We start from the raw sequence: 24,839 nt of genomic DNA, 5'->3' as shown, positions 1-24,839 counted from the left end.
GCTTCTTAGTGGCAGCCCTGACAGTGCTCTGGGGACTTGGATTTACTCAGCTGTGAAATAAAGTGGTCAGATTCTGGGATCCCCAGAGTCCCATGTTCAAGGCTCTGTGCTGTGGTTAAATGCTTTTCCTAAGTGCTTGCTGGGAGTCAGCTTCGAGGACTAAATGACTCATAAATGCTCCTAAAGCCTGGGAACAGACGTGTTTTTAATTGAGGTCTTTGTGGGTCTTCCCGTGTTATGAACTCATTGAATTTATTTCAGACACTTAGTAAAGTGTTGCAGGCTTTTTCTTGACGAGTAGTGTAACAAAACCGTTCTCGAAGCCAACAGTACAAATTAAAATGAGTCCCGGGAATGGCACTAATCCCTACTAAGTGTCTGAGTGCCAGGGACTGCTGTGAGTCCAGTTTCTCCTGGTAGAAGCTCACATCACAGTGGTCAGGTTGTGTGCCAAGGGGCTGGGCATGCTGTACTTCAGACCCCTCCCTTCAGGTCATTCACCTTCCAGATGGGGAGGGGGCAGCCAACCACAAAACTCACAAGTTCAAGGTGTGCCAATTAAATGAAAGTACTAGCCATGGCGGAAAGTGGAGCAAAGAAGAGAGCCGGGAGCGCCCAGGGGGACTCTAGCTCTCAGAAGTTAGGGGCCTCAGAAAGGGGGAACATTGAATGGTGTGAGTCGAGGAAGCAGGAAAATTGGGAGACCACAAAATGTACCTGGTGGATGAGGGATCGAGTGAGTGAGTGCCCCGCGTGGATGGACTAGGACAAGATTCCTGAGAGAAAGTTTACAGCTGGAAGCAGGCAGACAGATCCTTCTGTATTCCCTGCACAGCTGTCCTGGCTGTCTGTCTCCCATCAGGCGGAGAGAGCAAGGCTTCACAGAATCAGATGGCATCCCAAAGGTCACTAGTCACAGTCACACCTGGACCAGAGCCCAAGATTCACGGTCCCTAGTCTTGTCAAAGAACACCTTCCCCTACACGTGTACTGGTGGATATCCAGAAAGCCTCAGAGTAGCTAAGCCCTCTGCCCTCCCCAGGTTCCCCCGCCCATGCTTCCCCTGTGACCTGACCGATCTCATCCTCCAAGACAGAGATGTTCTGTGAAGTGGCCACCAACACTAAAATGGTGACTCTAGAACTGCAACCGGAGGAAGTTCGAGATTAGATTCCTGCAGCCTGTGGTCAGATTCGTGTGAGATCAATAGACAACTTTGTTTTATGAGTTTCGGTTACTTAGCATGCAGTATTGATTCCCTAAATGTTGAACACATCTCTGTCAGTGTTGACCCCTTGTCTGAACTACATGTCTAACATGTTTTTCTTCATTTGGTCTTCTTGGTCTTAGGAACATTTTGATACTGTTCTGGGAGGGAGGGTGGCAGCAGCAAGTGTCGCGTATGCAAATATATGTATATATCCGCCTATCTATTATGTGCAGATGCATGCAGGCCAGGGCTTAATGTCAGGCGTCTGCCTCGATTTCTCTCCCCTTTGTTTTTTGAGACCCAATCTCTTGTTGAACCTGGAGCTCATCAGTTAGGCTAGGTTTTAACTTTAACATAGTGAAACTAAACACACCAAGAACAGTTATCAAGTAAGGATCACATTTACAGTATACAGTCCATTTGTACGGGGCAAATTCAGAGAAAATAATGTTTATCCTATCTTTGTGAATCCAAAATTTTGTGCCTAATATACCTTCTATCATAACTAAGGAAAAATATAATTATCTAGTCTTTAACTCCATCAGAGACCCCAGAAGGATATACTATTCCCAAATAAACAGGAAGTATAATGCAAGCTCCTCCTTCTTCTTTTTAAGCTTTCTCAGACCCCATGTTGGTCACCAAATATCCAGGCTTTTATCTTTTGGTCACCAACAGGCTCCCAAATCATGACATGGACTTATTAGTTATGAATGCTCAGCCTTATTCCAGCTCTTATTTTCCTCTCTGTCTCTTCATCTACATTCTGCCTCAGGACTTTTTACCTTTCTGACTGTCCTCCTCTGTGTCTGCTGGCTAGTAGCTGCCTGACTTGTCCATGGGGGAGGGGGCTCCCTATCTTTCCCCCTCATTCTATCTTCTTCCTCTCATTCTTGGATTTCTCCTCCTGTTTATTCTCTCTGTCCGCCAGCCCTGCCTATCCCTCTTCTGCCTAGCAATTGGCTGCTCAGCTTTTTATTAGACCAATCAGGTGCCCTAGTCAGACAAAATGAAACACATGTAACACATCTTTATGTAATTAAACAAATGTAACATATCTTTACATAGTTAAATATGCTACAACAGCTGCCTGCAACAGTGCAGAACCAGGGATCTGCTTGTCTCTGCTTCCAGAACACTGGGATTACAAATGCTCACGATCACACCTAGCTTTTATGTGGGTCTTTATACTTGTGCGTAGACACGTTATTGACTGAGCTGTCATCCCAGACCCTTTGAGAACTGTCATACATAAGACAGTCCCAAACAGGAGATAAAACCTGTGTGAAAACAAAGCCCTGGGTGGACCAGGGAGAGGACGTTTGTTTAAAGAGTAAGAACTGGGCCAAGAAGACAAAGCGCCACTTTGCTTCTCTTCTGTGGGAACATGTGGACTGGTGGCTCACTCCCAGTTTTGATTCTGGGGTTACAAATAAGTTAGCAAGGGAAGAAACTTGAAGACAGGATCTGTGCCTACAAGGTAGAAGCCGAGTAGTGAAGGCTTTTGCCCTTGAGCTGCTCAAAGGAGTGGCTTTATTTAAGATGTGTGTGTGTGTGTGTGTGTGTGTGTGTGTGTGTGTGTGTGTGTGTGTGCGCGCGCCCAAGGTAGCACTGTTCGTGGTACGTGCCAGAGCACATTCCAGGGCAGAAGATCAACAGGTTCCTCAGCTGCCTCAGACACTTCCTAAAGAGCACACTGGCATCAAACTGTTGGCTGAAATAATAACAACACTCTTGATTGTAGTGTTGCATTTTTCCTGTATTGCAAATACTCCTGCTGTTTGAAGATGAATTCTGTAACTTCCCCTTCTTCCCAGGGTGCCCTAGATCTGGCCTTGCCATGCCCCACCCCCCAGGCTGGAGGTGAAGATGGGGCCCACCTGTCTCTCCTGATTTCAGGCCCCTTTACTCCTCTGCTCTTACTCAGCATCTCCCCAAAAGCTCACATGACCATCTTGCTTTCCCTGGTAAAATAAAACACTCCACTTCACGGGCTGGGCTCTGACACACATTGTGGCTTTGCTCTGTGCTTACTCAGCAAATAACCTCAGCTCTGCAGCAAAACCTAATCTGTAACATAAATCAGCCCTATGGACCTGAGAACGTGTCTCTCAGCTGTTTCCAGGACTCCTTCAGGACAAAACAGATACACTCATACTTGTGGGGACTAAGAATGACTTCCCAGGCACACAGGTGTCTGCTGCACATCGGGAGGAGCAAGAGCTGGATTCTGCCTTGCGAGCTTCTTGACCTCCCTCCACTTGCACAGGCTCCTTCTGAAGCTTTGGGGGGGGGGCTCTGACATCTGTAACGTCCTTACTACTTGCGCCTGTACTATGGTGTACTATGGTACTACTCCTGTAGCGGTACTGCCTGCACTATGAACTGTTTGCAAGCCAGGCAAGGGGCTGGAGATTGAAACACACAAACACACAGAGACAGAGACATGGGTCATCCTTGAATCCCCCAAGAATGCCAACTTGAATCAAGAATGCCCACTCTATTGTGTTCCAGGGCAGCTTATATAGGGGTCTCCTTGACTAAATGGCCATGCCCCAACTCTTGGGGGGTTTTCAGCTGTAAGCCCACCAGAAACCACTCCCCTGTCTCATGCTCAGAGCAGCTGCAAGCATAGAAGAACAAGCTGTTTACAGGAAATTCAGGGCATGGGGGTACACAGTCCCCAACAGACATCCATTGGCATCAGGTTGGCTTGGGTTGGCATTTAAGCATCTCCAGCAGCAGATGCAGTCAGCCTGCCTTTTGTGAGAATTTCCATGGTCAGTTTTAGAATGTGACTTTCGCTGATGCGTCATGGTAACTTAAAGGTGTTCTTCTGGGCCTTGGGACACGGGTGGAGCAGTCTGGAAAGAACTGTGACCAGGGCTCTGGCTAAGGAGACTTGGTAGATAAATCTGAGCTGATGTGTCTCACTTGTCAATCATCTGAAGCTCGTGCTAATAAAGGCCAGCCCACTGAGTGCTCCCCTAGGTCATCCGCATACTTGATATCTTTGGCACTAGCCATCAGATACTTGCTTCCTGCATGGCTGGCAATTCAGTGACCCTTTGTGCTTTCACCTCTCGTTCAGAAAGCAGGAGCTACAGCGCCTGAGGTGGCAGCACTTGGACTGTGATCTGTAAGTGGCCACTCCCGCTCTCATGGTTTCCCTGCTAAATCCTGACTCTTTAATTTGGTGTGTCAGATAGTGCAGAATAAGCCTTTGATAAACTATCTCAGCCAGTGTGATGGTGAACATTGTAATATGCTTGCTTAAACACATGTGGGCACGCGCGCACACACAAACCTATTCCGTGAGCGTTCTTGAAACATTGGGCTCCATTTCTAAGGTGAGCCTACTTCTGTTTAGATTTTCCATTCATTAAAAAGGTCCCAAATGCTAGGCTGGTTCCTGGGCAGAAAAAGACTAATACAATTAAGTGTGCCTATACTAAATCACAACCCAGAGGCCTGTCTACTCTCCAGGGGAGAATCTCTAAGATTCTGGCCGTGAAAATGCTGGCGTGGACACCTGTGCATGCACCTCTGTCGCTCAGCTTGCCATGGGGCCACCGAGTAGAAACCGGGGTGGATTTGAAGCAGCGAGCAAGGCTTGTGTTGAGTCAGAGTGACACTTGCACTTGCCTGTGTAAGTTAACAAGCTGGCACTCTGGCTCTTATTTCTGTGTTCATATGACTTGCTCCTGGTGTGGCGGCTCAACCCGCTCAGCAGCCTTAGCAGCAGTCCCCTCGGGCTAGGCCTTTTAATGATGCATTCTTAGCCTTTTAATGACCCAGGCTGGGAGCCACCTTCCCTATAGTGCAGCAGGCAGTAGTGGGTGAGCAGGCAGGCTCATGGGTGGATACTGGAGATAGCTCCATTGTGTATCGCCCCTTACCAAGTGACCTGGTGTGAGTGCTTCATGGGTGTCGGATGTCCTTATAACTTGCATCTTCCTAGATACGAGCACGGCACAGACTTTCACAACAGGGCTGTCTTACTCCGACAAACATGAAGAAGAAAATTAAAATAAATGCCACAAGTCAGCCCAGTGTCCCAGAGGGCCCCAGCGGCATGTTTGCTGCCCAAATGCTCATAATGTCTAGAGCGACAGCAGAAGCAGAGAGTATATTTGTTGGAGGCTGGGGCAGAACGCGTTCTGGGGCCTCCCTGGCCAAAGTCACCACCAAGGTGAATGAATAATTCACCAGGCCAACAACTTGTTTTCTTTGAGTGGGAAAACTGGGTCAGACTCCACTCAAGGGAGCCCCCAGACACCTGCCCCCACAAACCTACAGCCTCCAGGAGTTGGAAAGCATTTCCCTGCTTCTGAGCCGTAGCAAAGCTGATTCACTGATGAGCATGTGCCTGATGACAGGGGTCCTCGTTCCTGCCTGGAGTAACCCTGTGGGCTATGACTTCCCTGCAGTCGAGGCCACATCCTACCGGGCTGTGTGAACGTGAAGTGCCTGGATGTTTCCAGGGGTGTTGTGGAGGTTGTTTTGTGTTAAAGCATTTTGCTTACTGGACAATCCAAAGATCTGACTCAGAGTAGAAACCAGAGCCACTTCAGTCCCTTGATAAAGGCATGAAAAGGAAATCAAAGCGCTGGTTGGTTTTGTTGGTGTTGTTTAAGACAGGAGTCACTGTGTAGTGCAGGCTGATCATGAGTGCTGGGGTTATAGTTGCTCACCTTGGCCAGCCAGAGGTGAGTCTTTCTTCCTTCCCCCGCTTCCCTAAACTCTTGAGAACACATCAGAGAACAGAGGAGAGCAAATAGAATGAATGTACTTTAAGTAGGCATTATTCTGGCCCCCTTTGAGCTAGATGAATTTTTGTTTGTTTGGCTTTGTTTTTGTTTTTCAAGACAGGGTTTCTCTGTGTAACAATCCTGCCTGTCCTGGACCAGATCCGCCTGCCTCTGGCTCCCAAGTGCAGGGATTAAAAGCATATGCCACCACCACCTGCCCAGCTATAGATGAATATTTTTTTAAAGTCCTTCATATTCAGACATGGCAAGAGCATGTTCCTTTTTCTGCCTGACTCCAGCCTGTATGGATGTGAAGAGTCTCCAGATGGCTGATCTCTGTGACTACGGCAGCAGCCAGGATAACCATATACTGGGAACCTAGCAATACAGGCCTGCATCCCAGTCCCCTGTCCGTGGACATCCGTGGTCATCACAGAAGCTCTGCCAGCTCCCTGGGGCTTCCTCTCTGCTAAAGTCTTCTTTACTCCTCCTCGGCCGACAGCCTAGCCTGCTCCTTGTGTAGGGCTGTTGCTGGGTGTCAGACACCGTCTCAAGGGGTTTGCATTGAACACTGTACCTGTGTTCGACTCTGGGCTCTTGGACTCCCCATCACCTGCTCTCTAGCTAGGGCCACAGATCAGGTCGCTCATTCTCAGTGTCTACTTCCTGTGGCATTCCTTTTATGCCCTCCTAAATTCCTAGTCTCCTTTTCAGCTGAACTACTTAACTTCTTTCCTGGATGCTAGCTAGTAACTTTTTTGTTTTCCCCGTATGGTTTTGGGTTTTTTTTTGTTTGTTTGTTTGGTTGGCTGGTTGTTGTAATAGTGGTTTTTTGTTTGCTTTGGCCTTTTTTGAGACAGAGTCTCATTGTGTAGCTCTGACTGTCTTAGAACTCACTATGTAGACCAGGCTGGCCTCAGACTCGCAAAGATCCACCTGAGTTGGCCTCCTAAGTGCTGAGTTTAAAGGTGTGTACCGCCAGGACAGGCATCTCTCCAGTGTTTTGAGATAAGGTCTCTTGTAGCCTGGGCTGGCCTTAAGCTCTAGATCTTCCAGCCTCTGCCTCAAATGTTATCATTACAGGCATGGGAACACCCTACATCATCTCTCAGTGAACATACTTGAGTTATTATCTTGATCGGTGGGTGCTCTTATCCAACTTGCTTGGAACCCTTTTTTAGTACTTTTTTGATATTCTCATAGCCTTTAAAAAGTGATGATAGTATTGTGCCTTTCTTTCAAACTGTACACATGATTTGGATGTCAGAAGACTTGGAATATGCTGAAATCCACTCATGAAACTTGCAGGTCTGTCAGCCCTGTGTAAATCTGCTAAAGCCAGGTGACGTGGCCTTCTGCAGAGGATGGAGCACATCAGCTTCTCTTAAGGCCCTGAATCCCCTCCTTCCCATCCACGATGTTTTCTTAGTGATAGACCATCTCTAGTTAGAAACACAAAACAAGAATTGGCACTGCTAGCAATGTGGAATGTTCTCTAACACTGATATATTTGACTTGGAGCAAGTACTGGCTTACTTCCTCATCCATTCTCCCTGGGCTCCAAGTCACTGTGCTTCTTGCTTTAAGCCCCATACAGTTGTATCTTACTGTTTCGTCCTCAGTGATGAAGTTGCAAACCCCGTGGTTTGACAGCCCAAATGCATGTGCACTTGTAAAATTTTCTATGCCTATATTTTGCATGCATATATGTCTGTGCACTGCACATGTGCCTGGTGCCCGCAGAGGCTAGAAAGGGGGTGCTAAATTCCTTGGAACTAGAGTTACAGCTGGTTGTGACCCACCATGTAGATGCTAGGCATCAAATCTGGGTCCTCTGCAAGAATAACAAATGTCACTAACTACTGAGCCATCTCTCCAGCCCCCACTTGCAGATTTTTGAAATTTTTGGAGTGTTTGGTCTGAGTGTTCACTGAGGAATCCTTCTTCCTTGGCATATAGTAAATATAAAAAAAATGCTCATAAATGAGTGTATCCATTGTCTTGCAAGCTTAGCACCTTGAAGCACCACACCCCTCAGGAAGCTGTCTATTCCTCACTGTGAATCAAAAACCTTCTATAAAAGTGGTTCTCAACTTTCCTAATGATGTGACCCTTTAATATAGTTCCTCCCAACCATAAAATTATTTTCATTGCTACATTGTAACTTCATACTTCATACCTGCAATTTTGCTAGTTATGAATCATAATATAAGTATCTGTGTTTTCAGATGATCTCGGGTGATGCCTGTGGAAGGGTCGTTTGACCCCCAAAGGGAGCACAACCCACAGGTTGAGAACTGCTCTTCTATGAACTCTCAACCAATACAGCTTATGCCTTTTTGTGCTCTCATTTCAAGATGCCACACTAGTTGCCCACCATGTGTCCACTCATTAGAAGCCCAAGAGGAGGGACTGGGCCTCACTCAGATGTGTAGGTCTCCAGGAACTAATGGGTACTCGATGGATGCTGTTTTCTTAGATACAGTTGTTGCTGTGGTACTCGGGGATTAAGCTACAGTCGTTCCTACGAATGAGTGTGTTTTAAATTGCTGGCATGGGTCCCTAGTTTGTAAGGTTCACTTTGGCACCCGTGTCACAGTTGCAGAGAGCTCACCATGCTGTACCCAGTGTGACACTTTATGGGCATTAGTCACTGTCCCCCTTCTGCACAGTGGGCTGGCTTACTGGGCTAGGGGCAAAGGCCTGCATGTGTCTTCTACGGTCTAATTCCCCTGGTTCTACCCTCCCCATCACCCTCCCCCATCTCGTGGTTCAGGGGTAATCTGCAGCATTCTCTTGGCGTTCTCTCTTGCTGGTCTATGTTAAAGGTCAGAAGAAGATCAACAGGGACCTGGAACTTAGCTGAGGAAAGGAGAAATTGCCTGTCTTCAGGAAGAAAAATGATCGAGAGAGGGAGAGGAGGGTGGAGGGAGGGAGAGGGAGCTTGTCTTTTGGAGCCGTAGAAAAGAGGGTAAAGCGGGCATCAGAGGAGTCCCTACAATATGCCAGACAATATGCCACACGCTTTGTTTCTTTGCAATCTCCTGGCAGCTCTCTGAGCTTATGTGTTATCACTTTTCAGCAAACTTGGAGTTGCAGGGGCTGGGCACCTGCCGATTGGAATAGAGAAACTGGAAGTTTATGGACTTATTATGGACTGTGAATAATAAACCAGGCTTAGAGCTGCGCTCTTCTGCCGGCACATAGGCCTTTGGGAGAGGTTCTCCCTATGCACGTCTCTCTGAAGCCAGGACTGAGTTAACTAACCTAGGGGCTAAGAGACAGCTTGGTCAGTAAAGTGCTTGCCTGAGGAACTCAGATCAAAGCACAGGACATGATGCAGTGTGGATCATGGTGGCAGTGTGGAGCATGGTGGCAGTGTGGGGCATGGTGCAGTTCAGGGCATGGTGCGGTGCATGGTGCAGCGTGGGACATGGTGCAGTGCTGTGCATGGTGGCAGCGTGGGACATGGTGCAGTGTGGGGCATAGTGCGGTGCATGGTGCAGCGTGGGACAAGTGGCATGCATGGTGGCAGTGCAGAGCATGATGCATTCTGGGGCATGGTGCAGTGCCATGCATTATGCAATGTGGGGCAGGCTGCAGTGCGGGGCATAGTGCAGGGTGGGCCATGGTGGTAGTACGGTGCATAGTGGAGTGTGGGCCATGGTGGCAGTACGGGGTATGATGCAGTGTGAGACATGGTGCATTCTCAGCATGGGAGAAGCTGAGACAGGTGGTTCCCAGGAGCTCAGTGATCCCTGTCCCAGAAGAGAGATACTGTCTAATGAAACAGAACAGATGGTTCCTGAGGAATGACCCAAAACTAACTTCTGGCCTTCATGCATGTGCAGTGAACACACACTAAAAGGAAAGGCTAGCTGAGATCAGGAGTGGCAATGGCAGTCCTGGGGTTGAACTAGGCGTTTCCACTCAGAGTCCATAGAGCAGCACCACACTGGGGAGAGAACAGGGCTGCCCCTCCACAGCAGTCCCCAGAGCGTCATGGTCTACAGAAATCTGAGCAACATCCTAACGTTGGCTGAAATCTGTTCAACTCCGGCAATGTTTAAAACCCACTAGTAGAAAAGAATATTCGCTGGGCCATGGCGGTACACACCTTTAATCCCAGCACTAAGGAAACAGAGACAGACAGATCTCTTTGATTTTGAGGCCAGCCTGGTCTACAGAGTGAGTTCTAGGACAGCCAGGACTACACAGTGAAACCCTTTCTCAACAACAACAAAAGCAGTATTTATTGACAATAATGATTGGAATTAACCATCCGATGATTTCTTGCCATGCCCAGACCGTTATCATTCAGTTGCCTTAGCACTCTAAAGTGTGTAATGTTCCGATCTCACATGTGGAGAAACCGAGCCCTCAGTGTCTCACCGCAGCCACCCTCTGCATACTGAGGAGCCATGACCTGACCCCAGATCCTCCTGATTGCACCATGCAGACCTTGCACCATTGCTCACTTCCCCTCTTCATCAAGAGCCGCTGAGGAGTGAGCAGTCATCAGAATGTCTTACACCTTTTGTCCCAGCACTCAGGAGGCAGAGGCAGGCGGATCTCTGTGAGCTCAAGGCTAGCCTGGTCCACAGAGTGTGGTGGTCCAGGATTGCTAGGGCTAAACAGAGAAGAAACCCTGTCTCAAAGCAAAAACAAAATAAAAATGTGTCTATTGATTTTTTTCATATTTAATTTCATTTTTAAAAAGTTTTAAAAGGCAAGTGGTTTGAATAAATATATCAGCTCTTCCCCTACCTAAAATGAAGTTTTTGTTCCCAAGAGCCAGTTTTGTTTACCTCTTGAATTTAAGGTAGTGTAATGACTGCTTTAAGTTTCCTGACCACGTGGGAGCAGCACCACGCAGGGCTGGTGCTCTTTGCTCCCCTTTGGGAAGGACCCAGCTGTAGCTACTCATGGTGGGGTACGGTATCCTCTGTACCATTTGTCTCTGGCTACACGCAATGGCGGTGAAGACCAGAAATCATGACTGTGCAAGGAAGTGACTTTGAATAAATTTCTGATGTTGATGATAGTTCAGGCTTTTGTTTCCTTATGACAAAATGATAATCTGAAAGTGCTGTGGAAGATTGGATGGTTTTGTTTTTTAGCCAAGAACAGTACTGTTATGTTTTACTGAGTTTGTTTAGATTGACATCCATGTCAGCTTGCACTTAAGGAACAAAAGGTAACCCAGCATTCTTAAAATTTATTTATATTTTATGTATGAATGCTCTCCTTATATACCTGCACGCTAGAATATGGAATCAGATCCTATTATATATAAGTGGATGTGAGCCACCATATGGTTGCTGGGAAATGAACTCGGGACGTCTGGAAGAGCAGCCAGTGCTCTTAGCCACTGAGCCACCTCTCCAGCCCTGTAGCCAGTATTCTTTTACCTCATTGTGAATTAAGAGCCATCCTCTTGCCAGGCGGTGGTGGCGCAGGCCTTTAATCCCAGCACTTGGGAGGCAGAGGCAGGCAGAACTCTGTGAGTTCAAGGCCAGCCTGGTCTACAAGAGCTAGTTCCAGGACAGGCACCAAAAGCTACAGAGAAACCCTGTCTCGAAAATTAAATTAAAAAAAAAAAAAAAGATGCCCTCCAAAGATGCCTTCTTATGCCCTCCAAAGAGGTAGGTTGGACAATAAATACATATTTATCCTAGTCCAAACTCTAGTGAGTTTAGCCTCTGGTGGAGATCCTAAGGCCTGAGCAGGGACCCTGTGATATCCTTAAAAGGGAATGGTCTTTGGGATGGGCAGGAGCTGGGGGGGTTGTTTTTTTTTGTTTTATTGGCGTGTGTGTGTGTGTGTGTGTGAGTGAATGAGAGATTTTTTATTCAACATTCTGATTATGGTTTCCCCTCCTAGAGATCTTCCCAGATCCCACCCAATCCCTTACCCTTTCTAGCTCTCTCTCATTAGAAAACAAACAGGCATCTTTTAAAAAATGAAACTGCTGATGGAGAGATGGCTCAGAGGTTAAGACCACTGACTGCTCTTCCAGATGTCCTGAGCTCAATTCCCAGCAACCACATGGTAGCTTACAACCATCTGTAATAAGATCTGGTCCCTCTTCTGGTATGCAGGTGTGCATGCAGGCAGAACACTATATACATAATAAATAAATATTTTTTAAAATGAAATTCATAATAAAAAAACAAAGATGGGATAAAATTCAAAACAAACCTGAATAGAACAAAATAAATGAGCAAAAAATAAAAAAGAGCCAAAGAAAAAGTATAAGAAACACATATAGATGCAGAGACACACACTCACTCACTCACACAGAAATCCCATCGAGACACACACAAAAAAAAAAATCAAAATCCATACCGTATAAGTAAAATATCTATAAGGGAAAAAATGTCCAGACAGAATATTATGAGAGGGAAAAAAAGAAAAACCTCCAAAAAAAAAATACAATTGAGTTCATTTTCTATTGGCCGTCTACTGCATATAGTTCACGCTCTTAGATTTTCTTTGCTAAGTACTTAATAATACCAGGTCTCATGGGATTACATTTCTTACCATTTAAAAAAGAAATCTGTCTTATCACAGATGATGAGAACTTAGAAGCCTCTGTGCTGTTAGTTAATTCTGCAATTACGCCCCTGATGCTGTTCTTCTGTGGAGATAGTATCTGGGAGCACTGCACTGTAGACAGAAGGAGGCTGTCCCTGTGCTTTTCGCTCCATGGTTAGACAGAAGGTTGCCCCTGCATTTTTCAAAATGGCATAGCTACAAATCGTCGCAATTTTGTCTTCCAGCAGTAGAGGATTTGCTAACTGGGTTGGGTGACCACCACAGTGAAGCGAATAAAGTGCACTGAGCAGACCCTGTCCTTGCCACCATGTGGTTCCAAGTAACCTGATGCCGATTGACCCCAACCCACGAGTCACTTGGTGTTGTCTGACTTTGTCTTCCAGTGTTTTGCTGTGCGCTCTCTGGGCTGGGTAGAGATGGCAGAGGAGGACCTTGCCCCCGGGAAGAGCAGCGTCGCTGTCAACAACTGCATCCGGCAGCTTTCCTACTGCAAAAACGACATCCGAGACACAGTTGGCATCTGGGGAGAGGTGAGTCACCTGGGGCTCTGGGAGAGCTTGTAGTGAGGGAGTTGATGTGTTTGCAATGGCAATGGACAAAAACTGTCAGCATGAAGCTCCAGAGGAGCTGCTGGGTAACCCCACTATGGCCCGCGCAGGACCGTGCCCCCGGGAGAAAACAGACCTTCAGATCCTCAAAGGTCCATCAGTGAACGTTCACAGCTCAGACTCCATCCCACCATGTGCACCATGAATGCCATCTGTTAACAGCTTTCTGGGGAACAACTCCTGACACGCAGAGTGACACGTGATTCCCTACCTGCACTTGTGAGTGCCGAGGTCCTGCTCTGCAAACTGACTCATTACCTTTAGCGTACTTCTTCATTTGTAACCTGACGGTCACTGCACGTGAGCTGCGGAATTGATGCCTACATGTTGTCTCGCTTGTAATAAAGTGAATCCAACTTTGAACTAGTAGTTGAGATGATAATGTCTGCGGGCTGCAGAGATGACTCGGCTGTTAAAGGCTAGGCTCGCAACCAAGAAGGTAAGAGGTAATACCGGAATAGAAAACACTCCCAGATTCGCCTTAAGATTACACCAAACAGGGAAAGCCTTATTCGTGCTCTACGACCTGCAGAACCCATCAGGAGCATCCTCGGTGGTGCTTGCCTGTGTCCTGCCAGCAGAACACGGGTAGGAGGCTTTGCTTTTGGACCAGACTGTTGGTGACTCCGCTGTCAGTTCCTCCCGGTGATGCATCATGATGGCCTCCCCACGGTGGAGACTATCCCTAGGGGAAGCCTTGCTATGGGGCTGGACTGCCTTGTGAACCGGACTCTCTGGTCTCTGTGTAAAGGAGGGAGGAGAAGAGTTTTCTCCCTTGCAAGAAAACCCTGTTGCGACTTCTCGCTTCCCTGTGTCCCGTCCAGTCACCAAGGACGACTCTGGCAGTGAAGTACATCCCTGCATTTAAAATGCAATAGTCTATGTTCTCCTCCAGTCAAGGTGTTCACTCCCCCATCCGTAAGAAAATTTGCTGTGATTTGCACTCACATGAATGGCAGACATCCACAGATAGCATAGGTTCGGGGCAGCAGGCGATCGATCCATTGCTCACGCTCTATGGGAAGGCTACGGCCACATGAGTCTGTGCAAGTTACATTCATGTTTATGATTTCATCTGCAAATGGATTATCTGCTCTTGGGGGAAAGCCCTCGGTCGCTCTGAATGTCAGCTGCAGACACTGGCATTCTTAATCACCATCTGGCAGTGGCCCTGCCTTCCCACCCCTGGCACCCCAAGCATCACAGCTCAGTCGTTCTAAGAACCTTTGGCATCATTCTCAGAAATTGTACCAAGAGCCACTCAACCGTCCCTTTGGGATTGGAGCCCCACTGAGAGGCCTCGTGATCCAGCTCAGGCAGGCTTCCCTGGCTTCAGTATGACGGCATCTCAGTCGCCTTCTTGAGAGGCCATCTTTCAGTTGTCCAGCAGATGGTTAATAGTTCCTTGAAAATGTGCATGAGGATCGTATGAGGGAAGAAGAAAGTTACATAAGCTATGTTCCTGCCCTTAAAGAGCCAACCTGTATAGGGAGAGGGGACACGAACAAACCCTACAAATCCGAACCGCAGCTCAAGTGTTGAAAAGCCAGAGTCTCCCTCTCAGTATGATGGTAATGTCCGTAATTATGGGCTCTGTATCAGACCTGGGGCAGGCACCTAGCGCTCAACCTTAGCGTTCACGGCTGCTAGTTAGAGATCATAAGCCAAGCTCTGGCAGGGCAGCTGAGAGTCTGTGCACCTCAGACATTGGTGTGATATTGACATTCAATAAACAAGCTCAGGGAAGTGATGTTCACCCTTTGCTGGCCACATCCTATGGGAAAGGTGGACAGTGGCTATGGGTCAAGGAAGGAGAGTGTCCTTGGCATGAATAATGGTGAGGAGGGAACAGTTGGTGGCTGGAGGGGATGGGTGGAGTTTATAAAAGAAAATACTCCGCGGCTTTCCTGATAGCAGTTTGTCTAAATCCAGAAGTGTCAATGGTTAAAGATAAGAGTTGACGAGAAAGTACACACAAGATGTAAGGTCTCCATGTTTTCTTGTTGACGCCCAGGGCAAAGACATGTATCTGATTTTGGAAAACGACATGCTCAGCCTCGTGGACCCCATGGACCGCTCCGTGCTACACTCGCAGCCCATCGTGAGCATCCGTGTGTGGGGAGTGGGCCGAGACAATGGCCGGTGAGTGTCTGGGCTGGTACAGCCTAACCTCCCTCAGTATAAATCTTAATGGAAACTGTAGAGATGTAACAGACCCAAGTGAATCAATCTCTGCTCCCTCACCTCCCAAGACATCCAAACTTTCCCTCCCTGGCTTCCATCCCTCAGACACTCATCATCTCTGACTCTTGCGTGCCTTTGGGGCTACACTGTAGGTGTTACAGCTCGGATGGAAAGGTGTCCTGGCAGCCAGGAGCCAAGGAATACCTCTCAGTCACACCACACAACAAACCTCATACAAGAGGTTTACTGGGAGGGAAAAACCCAGGAGGGTGGCTGCCTCTGCTCAGATGAGAAACAGGCAAACCGAACAGTTTTTTTAGGGCTTATATAGAGTTTTTTTAGGGGGTGGAGCTTTCCAGGATGAATATTGATGGGGTTTCATGTCCAGAGATTGGCCTTTTATTTTACTCTGTAGGATGGGGTCCAGCAGTTAGGGCAGTTAGAGTATTCTGTGGGTGGAACCTGGAAGGTAGAAGAAGTTCGGGGGGGGGGGGGCCTGGCCACTCGTGTGGCTCAAAGGGCTTCTGTACACACTTCTCCCTCATTTTCCCAAGTTCCCTACCCTTCTGACAATCTGCACCTGTTATTTCTCTCTTCTTCACATTCTTTTTACATTCCATGTCGTTGTACTTGGTTACGTCCTGACTGCTTCAGATTCATGTCACTAGTGACGTTTCTTCCTAAGGGCTTGTTTGAAAGGGTAAGATCACACGCAAGCCTAAACCTTCGATCTTTAAAAAGTCATGAGTATCGGCCATTTGGGTTTGGCTAAAGTTTTTTAACACTTGAAGTGTTTAGTTGTAACAGTTGCATTCCGCGTGTGTTTTTATGCTATTCTGGAAATAAGTTACCACAAGTACTTATGGCTCTTCTCTTCTCCGAAAGACAGGAAACTAACATTCCGACTTTCAAGCCGTGTTGTAGCTAAGGACTTTAGCTACTGTTACCACTAATACTGTCCTTGAACCCCATTGCAAAATAATTGGACATTCAGTTGACACAAGTTATAATCAATGTTTTGGCAGTTCTCACGGTATAGGGGTGTCTTCTAGCATTTTGGGTCAAACTGTTGAACGTTTAAGGTAATCGTGTTGAAAACGCACAAGAATGTTACAAAGTAGATCAAATCTCAGGTGCCAGAAGGATGGTTTTCCTGAGCGTTGTGGCTTGTTTGTTCAAAATTGGGTCACACAGTCCTTTATAAGGGGAGGGTCTGCCTTCTTTTATACAGCCGTCCTGTATATGACGTACCAGTGTGTTTGAGCGTCCTTGACCAGCTCCACATCCTAAACCAGAAACGAAGGCTTCTGACTAGATATTTAACAGTAAAAGAACAGGCGTTTGTGCTGGAACCAGGCTTGAGAGAGGAGAATTTTCTGACCGCTGATTGGGTATAAATCTCTGAGCTCTTTCTATGAGAGTGAGGAGCCCCAGCTTTAGGGTGAGCCAGTAGGCAGATGATTCATGTTACATTTGGAGGGCTGCAGTACTGGAGCGCTTGCTCGCCTTCACCTCAGTGAGTGGCTGTTACAAAGAAGCTCTGAGGTGGCCGTTACCCATCTGAAACAAGCAGCCTCCGTAGAGGGCTCGCTCTTTCCTGATTTCTGTTCTCCATATCTGTCTTTACGTCAGGAGCCAAAATGAAGTCTGTTATATGTCCCCACAACCAGAAGTGTGTATTCAGGTCTGTTATTTATTTGGGTTTTGTTTGTGGTATCACCTCACTGAAGGCTCCAAGTAAGTGCTCCACCCCGGAGTCATGTCCTCAGCCCCGTTACGTGTGTTTTAGGTTAGATTTTACTCATGCAAGTGTTCGGTCTACACTGTTTGTTTAAAATAAATCCAATCGCTGCTTGTGTATCAGAGAAACGGGATTCGGATTCTAGATGGCAAAATTGCTTCAGCGCTCGGTGCCTCCTTTTCTCCCATCTGAGAAACGAAGATGGCTGCCAGGGACAAGGGCACATGTGTGTGTACACCAGCAAGTGTGTGTAATAATTGGCACAGTGATGAGAACATGCAAGTGCTTAATGAGTGTTTACCCTTAATTTTTCAAAGCAACATGCACTTAACAGATGCAGCTAATTACATGGCTTCCTTTTCAAGTCACTGCAGAGGGGAGGGGGTCAGACTTCCGGTGGCTTCTAGGATGGTTGATCACAGGAGATAGATGATAGGAAACCCTTGCAAACTTGGTGAGTTCAGTTTACCTGCTGAGCAGGAAGAGCCCATCCCAAACCCATCCCCACCAAAGAGCACAGTTAAGGTAGGTGACATTATGTTAGTGTCTCCCCATAGGCTCTCAGGACCTCAGCATGTCTCTGTGGTTAGGGGTGGGGGGTGTCTATGAGCCCTTTTGGAACGGTAGATAAAGAAGCAAGTTCGCCACTTAAAGGGTCTGTTTCTCCCCATTGGTCCCCCGAGCTTTCGTGCCCTAGAAGAAGGAGCCTTTGTATTCCGGCTAAATATATATATATATATATATATATTTAACTTTCCTTTGCTTTTGATTCTTTCTTTCTCTTTTTTTTCCTTAACAGCAATTTACAAGAGCAAATTCAATTTGTAATGCTGGAAAGAAAAAGGGTTTTCACTTTGCATGAATAAAACATAACAGTGTTTCATTTTGCGAGAGAAAACAAGGCCATTTCACATTCTCTTTTGTACCTCGCCTTGCTGAGGAAAGGGCCTCTCTTGGGGGGTTTCTTGATGTGGTTAAAATGAGTAAGGAAAGTGTGTGCACGAGACTGGGAGGGCAGAGCCTTCCCCAATAGGGCAGTGCACCCCTCCGAGCTGTGTAACTTCAGTTTCTGAAAGCGTTGGTGTTGGCGTTTTCTGAAGGTCTTTAAGAGTCTCAGTGACCGTGAAACTCCTTGGTAGTTTTACCATGGGTGAAGAGGCAATCTGGGGGGTTGGTGATGTCACCCCGTCCACTGTCTTCAGGGGCTGAGTAGGAAAGGCTTCTTGTGAACTGTGTGGGGAGTTGGGGTTGCCTCTGATGTAATCTCTGTTTGGTTTGCTTATAGGGTTTCAATTCTGGCTGCAGCTTAGTCCTGGCTTGAGGGGCATGCCTTCTTGGGGGGTGGGGGGGTTGGAACCCCGATTGCTTTACCGCCTGGCAGTGCAGAGCTGCCTCCTCCTTCCCCGTCACACCACACCTTGGCTGCTTTAATCACAGTGAGACTAACATGAAGAGGTGGAGGCTGGTGAGGGAGTTTTGAGTTTTCGAGGTAGTGTGTTCCCCCGAGGAGCCCTTAGACGGATGTGCTGTGTCCCCACCACGGTGTTAAAGAGGGTGTCCTCAGGTGTGTGGGTGGCACAGGGCTTCTCACTGGTGTTTTGTCCTCAGTCCCTGAAGCGGACGACTAGAGAACCGCTTCTCATCTGGACTCTATGGCCTGCTAGGCCACCGTTCTAGCGATGGGTAGGAGGGGTGTGTAGACTTTAAACTCAGCGTTTTTACACCTTGGGAAGCAATTTTCTCCTTATTCTTTAATAGAACTGTCAAACATAAATGACCCCAATTTCTCAACCAATGGAACTTTAGCAGAGACTACCCCCGTTTTTGTTTTGTTTTGTTTTTCCAGTGACAGATGTGAACCCATCTTCTAGGAAGGACACTGAGATGCTGTATCTGTCGCCCAGAGGCAAGAGTGTCTGCTAAGCCCTCTTGTTTCCCATGATGCAAAGGGCCAGATGGGCCTGTCTAGGTTTCAGATCTCTTTAGTGGGAAGCTCTCGTGGTGCTGTACCATGTGAGGTATCCATGGCACAAAGGGTCTACAGCAGGGTTCTCAGCCTGTGGGTGGCGACCCCTTTGGTAAACCTCTATGTCCACAGATATTTATATTACAACAATTCATAACAGTAGCAAAATAACAGTTATGAAGTATCACCAAAATAATTTTATGGTTGAGGGTCACTACCACATGAGGAACTGTGGTAAAGGTGAAAGGGAACCGTGTCAGCTCAGGACTCCCAAGACCAAGTTCTCAGCTCAAAGGAGGTTTAGTCCCGTGTCGTCATTCCCCCCCCCCCAAGAGACAAAGACAAGAGATAGAGAACAAGGGAGGGGGTATTTGGAGGTGGGGAACAGTGATGATGACGATGACATAAAGGATTGCCTCTGGATAGAGAGGAGACAGACTTGGCCCATAGGCAACTGGCGGTTTATTAAGGCAGAAGGGAAAACCCTGTGTTTGGATCAGGTGTTTAATTTTAATTGGACATGTTAATTAGGTGAGCCAAAGGGAGCTTTTGATTGCTGTACTTCAATACTTTGATAGCCTGACCTTGGTAGTCAGCCTTAGGAGGAGGAGGAAGTGGCCAAAATAAAGGGGTAGACCCTGGTCACCAGCTTCAGGAATGTAATCTAAGGGTTTTTAGCCAGGCAGAGGGAACTGGGGAAAGGGGCAAGGCCTGCCAGAGCCTTGTTTGCCATGCTCCAGAGTGCCAGCCATGGCCAGAGTCCCTTCAAAAGGGCCGGGCATTAAGAAGGTTGAAGAGTCTAGAGTCGCCTGGGAAACTGTTAAACAACGTGGCAGGTCTTTTCCACACTCTGGACCCCTTCCAGTCTCTGAGGCAGTCTACAGTGGAATACTTTCTGTGTCTATACTGGAATACTATAGCTTGTGTAACTGTGAGGAGATAGCTCAGGTAGTCAGCCTTTTAAAGGAAAGGGGCCCAAGATCAGTTATCACCATTCCTTTTAGGACTGTGGCAAAGCGGCTATAAATCTTGAGGGAAACGTGGTAGAGAGAGCTATTTCCCACATCATGGCTAGAAAGCAATGGGAGAAAGAAATGAGGCCAGGGTCCCAGTGTCCCCATCAGGATCGTGTTCTTATATGACCACTTTCATCTAGGCTGTACGTTGTAAAGGTTCCATCACTTCCCAGCAGTTCCATGAATTGAGGACCAACCCTTCGCATGCGCTGTAGGGAAGGATATGTATCAGTTTCCTTCGTGGAAATACACGCACGTGAAACACGCTTTGGGAAAGGCTGTTCGGGGTAGTAAACTCATTTGTTTAAATTAGTGGCAGCACTAAGTTGCCGAGGTTTGTTTATTAAGAAAAATTTGATTGCATTTAATAAATATTGACTGTAAGTAGAGACTCCATTGGACCTGCTCTAATGAAGATAAAATTTCTCCATAATTAATAGTGTTGGGTCCAGGGTTGCAGTGATGGGGGACAGACCACCAAAGTCTATTAAACCAGAAGCAAGCTTCATTTCAGAAAAGAAGAAAAGTTACTGCCGGGCACACAAAGCTTACCCTGCGGTAAGGACAGCCAGAGATCGGGCTTCGGAAACTCTGGCAATGAGGGTTGGTTTGGGGGCCTCCTCTTAATGGTAAAATCAAGCACCAGGTGTGGGTCAAAGAGCTTTTACAACCTTGAGGTCAGGCTTAAAGTCACATTACATTATAACTTTTGGTTATAGGACGTTAGAATGTTAGCTTTGAGTGTTTGCGAAAGCCTGTGACTGTCACAGCCGCTTTTCACTGTCCCTAAAAGAATGCAAGGCAGAGAGTAGAGTCACATAGGGGGAGAGTTAAAAATTAAGGGACTACAAGCAGAAGGTCCCATAGAGGCAACAGTTAGAAGCTAACCTTTGTCCCCAGTACCTGCCTAGCTGGGAAGCTGGGGCAGGAGACAATTGTTACAAGTTTACCTCTGTCCACATGGCTGCTGGGATGTCTGCTTTTAAGGCAGAAAGTGTTAAAGGTTAACAGTGGCGGCCAGCTTTATTTATTTATTTTTCTCATAATGTGTTTGGGCTTACAATTTTTATATTTCTATATTCCTGCACCCTTCGAGAGCAACCGTTAACAGTGTTGTGTACATATGCTTTTTAGGAACTCATCCTCCCTTACTCAGGTTAAATGTGACCCTGTGAAATGCTTGTAAGGGTGGTTTGTAGGGCAGACCTTCTTTTTCCTGGAACATACTCTATATAGCTCTTTTCTGATTGCGATGACTAATTTTAATAAGATCTTTATTTGTCACAGATTATCCCTTCGCTGTCAGATGGTTTCTCTTTGGCTCAGTCGGTCCGTCTGGTTTTAATCTCAGGAACTTGTTCTCCAACTAATGTAAAGGATTGCAGCCAGGGATGGTGGTGCTGCCTTTAATCCCAGCACTTGGGAGGCAGAGGGAGGGGGAATCTCAGAGTTGAGGCCAGCCTGGTCTACAGAGCGAGTTCTGGGACAGGGCTGCACAGAGAAACTCTGTCTTGAAAAACAACAATAACAACAACAACAAAAAGGAATTGTGCTGGGTGTTCTTCAGTATTCTCCTCCCCTAGGTTATCCACAGTGGGTTTTATGAATGGATTTGGTTCAAGCTGCTTTCAAAGGCTTCTTGTTACACATAGCACATGCTCTTGTTTCCGGTTTTGCTGTTTTGTTTTGGTTTCTTTTGCAAACACTGCTTATTTTTGGTTGGACCTTGACAAGGCTGCAGTTGTTTAGTTAGGAAACAGTAAAACCAAGACAAAACCAAACCTCTTCTTACCTCCCTTCCACCGCCTCATTCTTTTGCAGCTCTAGGCATTGCACCTGGGCTTCCCCATGCTGGGCAAGCCCCTTCCCATTGAGCTCTGTCCCCAGCCCTCTTTCCGCTTTTCACTGTGGGATTTATATCACTGCATTGCTCAGGCTGGCCTTGAACGCACTCTTCAGCCCCAGACTATGGCTGCTCTCTTGTTTAGCTATCCCTACACTGCTCCCACAATCTGCCGTGTAGGGGAGGGGTGTGATGATCCGCTTTCTGTGGCTATGACAAAATGCATGAGATCATCACCTCCAAAAAAAGAATTATTTTGGCTCAGTTTGGCTCTGTGGGACCCTTTCTCCAAATGTCTCAATTTCAGCATCCCCAACCTCTTTCCTGGGTTCCCCTAACTGTGGAGGTCAGAGCCCTATTTTGGAATGACTGCTCCATGAGAATCTCCTAATGTTCTCCTGATGGCCTCTGAGTTACCAGTGGCAATTCTTCTTTCCCTCTTCTCAGATAACTGCTGTTGTTTCTGTTTCTTGGTGGTCCTGCCCGGCCTTTGTTGACACTTGAAAATGAATTAGCCTAGACTGAAGGAGGCAGCTGCTTGTGCAGTCTGTTGTGTTGTGGGGGAGGTGCCAGTCGGGCTTCCATCACTGTGACGATATACCTGAGATCATTGCCTTTAAAGAGAGGAAAGCTTTACTTCAGCCAGAGATTATTTGGCTTTGTTGCCCTTATGTCTTAGTTACGCATTCATGTGGCCAGGAAGTAAAGAGGGTGATGAGGAGCCAGGGTCTTAATATGCCCTTAAGAGCATAACCCCAGTGACCTTGTCTTCCCACAAGGCCCCACTGTTAAAGGTTCCAGCACCTCCCACCTCCTCCCAGTGAGGAGTGTAAGCCCTTAGCATGTGAGCCTTTGGAAGACATTTCATATTCAAACTTCAGCACAGAGCACTTGGGGGAGCTGGTTTAAGTGAGTGGCTGTGGCTAGTCCACTGTTTAGCTGTACCACACTATCTCACAGTGTGCCCATCGAGGGCGGGGTGTCAGTTGGCTTTCAATCACTAGGACAAAATGCATGGGATAATCACCTTTAAAGGGGGGCAAGGAGCTGGTACCTAAGGCTGGGCAGTGGTGGCGGCGGATGTCCTTAATCCCAACACTCAGGAGGCAAAGGCGGGTGTGAGCCACTTGATGTCGGTGCTGGGAAACAACTCCCATCCTCTGCAAGAGCCAAGTGCACTCCTAACCACTGAGCCATCTGTCCCGTCCTCACTCCACCCCACCTTTAGCTTTTGTAGCTACTCTGAAAGTTACCTGTGTTTTATGCTTGGCCATCGTTGCTTCTCCGAGATGTGATTTGCCAGGTCTCTATGAGAGAGACAGTTTCCTAAGGCCACCCAATTGAGGATTCTGTGAGCCAGACAGTCATGAAAGATTGATGGAACCCCAACCTCTGCTGATGAAAGTGTAATCTGGGGTGTCTGCTGCCGTGCCGCAGGGAGAGAAGTCTTCGGAGAGAGAATAATAATTGCCTCCCTGTGCCACAGTATTAACGTGACCTCTAGAGTTAATATCTTTTTTAATACAGCCTCATGATGGGCAGGGGCATGGGGATTTCCTTGGCCAGTCTGCTGACTTACACTGTAGGGATGGCACGGCTCTTCACAAGTGGCCTCCCTGCCTCCCATTAATCATGCTGAGGTTCTCGCTGGACTTTGAGCATAAAATAACCTTTAAGGAAAGTCCCTGTAAGTGACTGCCTAGAGAACTTCCCCTCGGGGGATTCAGGTGGGCATCTTCAATCACATCAGTCACGGTGGCACTGTCACTGATGGTGACAGAGCAGCCAAATCCTTGTGAGACGTGCGCTAGAAGAACCCTTGGGGAAAATAAAGAATTGCAGGGAGTTAGAGGTATTTTCAGCATTTTGGTTGTAGTAATAGTTTTACAGTAGATACCCCAGGCTAGCTCAGAACTCATCCTCCTCCTGGAACTCATCATTTTCCTGCCTCGGCTTCTAGAGTGCCGGGATTACAAGCACACGCCCCTGTGCCTCCTAGTGCTTGTTTCCCAAGGACTCTTCACGTAGCCTGCTTCCCTAGATCGCACAAGCCGTGCTCCCCTCTGGACCTAGCAGCAGTGGAGGGACACTTTCTCTGCCCCGCTGAGGACAGCCTTGTCTAACTCCCTCTATAAGTGTCGCATGCACACAGATGGTACAAGGATAGCTATTCAAATGTCACATGAAGTCCTGTCTTTTAACACTCATGGTATCTGCGTCATTACACTTCAAGTTCTCTGTCATGACTTGTGAGGAATAGTGTTGGTGCTGCGACCCAGCATCCTCCCTCTCTCCCCCTCTCTCTCTCCTCACATGTAACCAACAAAACTTTAATACAGCAAGCAATGATTGCCCCCCCCCCCCCGCGAGTGCTGGGCTTTTGGGTTTTGCTTGTTTTCTTCTTACTAGTCCGTTTAACTCATACCTGCTATTTGTAGCCACTGAGGAGTCATAGCTTGAAGAACACTGATTCTAGTCAGCTTTGCGAAAAGGTTTTGGAGCTTGAGTATCATACATCTCAATATTGGCGCTTAAGGAAAAAAGGGGTTCCCGGCCCAAATGATTTTAGAAACCACAGTCTGCCATGCCCTGTTCTTGGGGAGAGCCTCGGTCATTTGAAATGCACATGATATTTGAGTAGGACACCTCAGAGCCTTCCTAACAGTGAACCCCAAACTGATCGGAATTTCTGCCAGGTTAGAGAGCACTTTGGTGCTGTCACAAAGGAGTATTGTTGAGACTCTGATTTGCCGACACCACTTGTCCCATGCCTTTCTTGCAAAGCATGCTTCTTAGGGACAGGACATTCGCTTGTCCGATAATGTCGTCACTGAGGATGCTCTTTCACCTGCTAAATGGCCCTTGACCTGAGAACTTGCGTGTGTGTTCCCTTGAAACACTCTGGAGAACACTGTCTCTTAAAGAACTTGAGCACGAGAATTTGGTTATTAGTGAAAATTGT

The 24,839-nt window shown here is 47.2% G+C and overlaps 1 protein-coding gene across 7 annotated transcripts in view; it reads left to right on the top strand.

The window, feature by feature from the left end:
* Positions 1-24,839, top strand: part of Apbb2 (amyloid beta precursor protein binding family B member 2) — a 316,947-nt gene that overhangs the window by 245,428 nt on the left and 46,680 nt on the right. For all 7 annotated transcript variants that reach the window (XM_050149874.1, XM_050149871.1, XM_050149873.1 and 4 more), the window contains 2 exons: positions 12,903-13,049; positions 15,142-15,269. In XM_050149874.1, coding sequence (XP_050005831.1) covers positions 12,903-13,049; positions 15,142-15,269 — 275 coding nt within the window. The remainder of the gene's footprint in view (positions 1-12,902; positions 13,050-15,141; positions 15,270-24,839) is intronic.

The sequence above is a fragment of the Alexandromys fortis genome, unplaced genomic scaffold, assembly GCF_014885135.2.
Source record: "Alexandromys fortis isolate MF-2015 unplaced genomic scaffold, M_Fortis_MF-2015_v1.1 scaffold_0, whole genome shotgun sequence".
Classification (NCBI taxonomy): domain Eukaryota; kingdom Metazoa; phylum Chordata; class Mammalia; order Rodentia; family Cricetidae; genus Alexandromys; species Alexandromys fortis.
The sequence above is the reverse complement of the archived record's forward strand: the minus strand, read 5'-3'. Positions and strand labels throughout refer to the sequence as shown.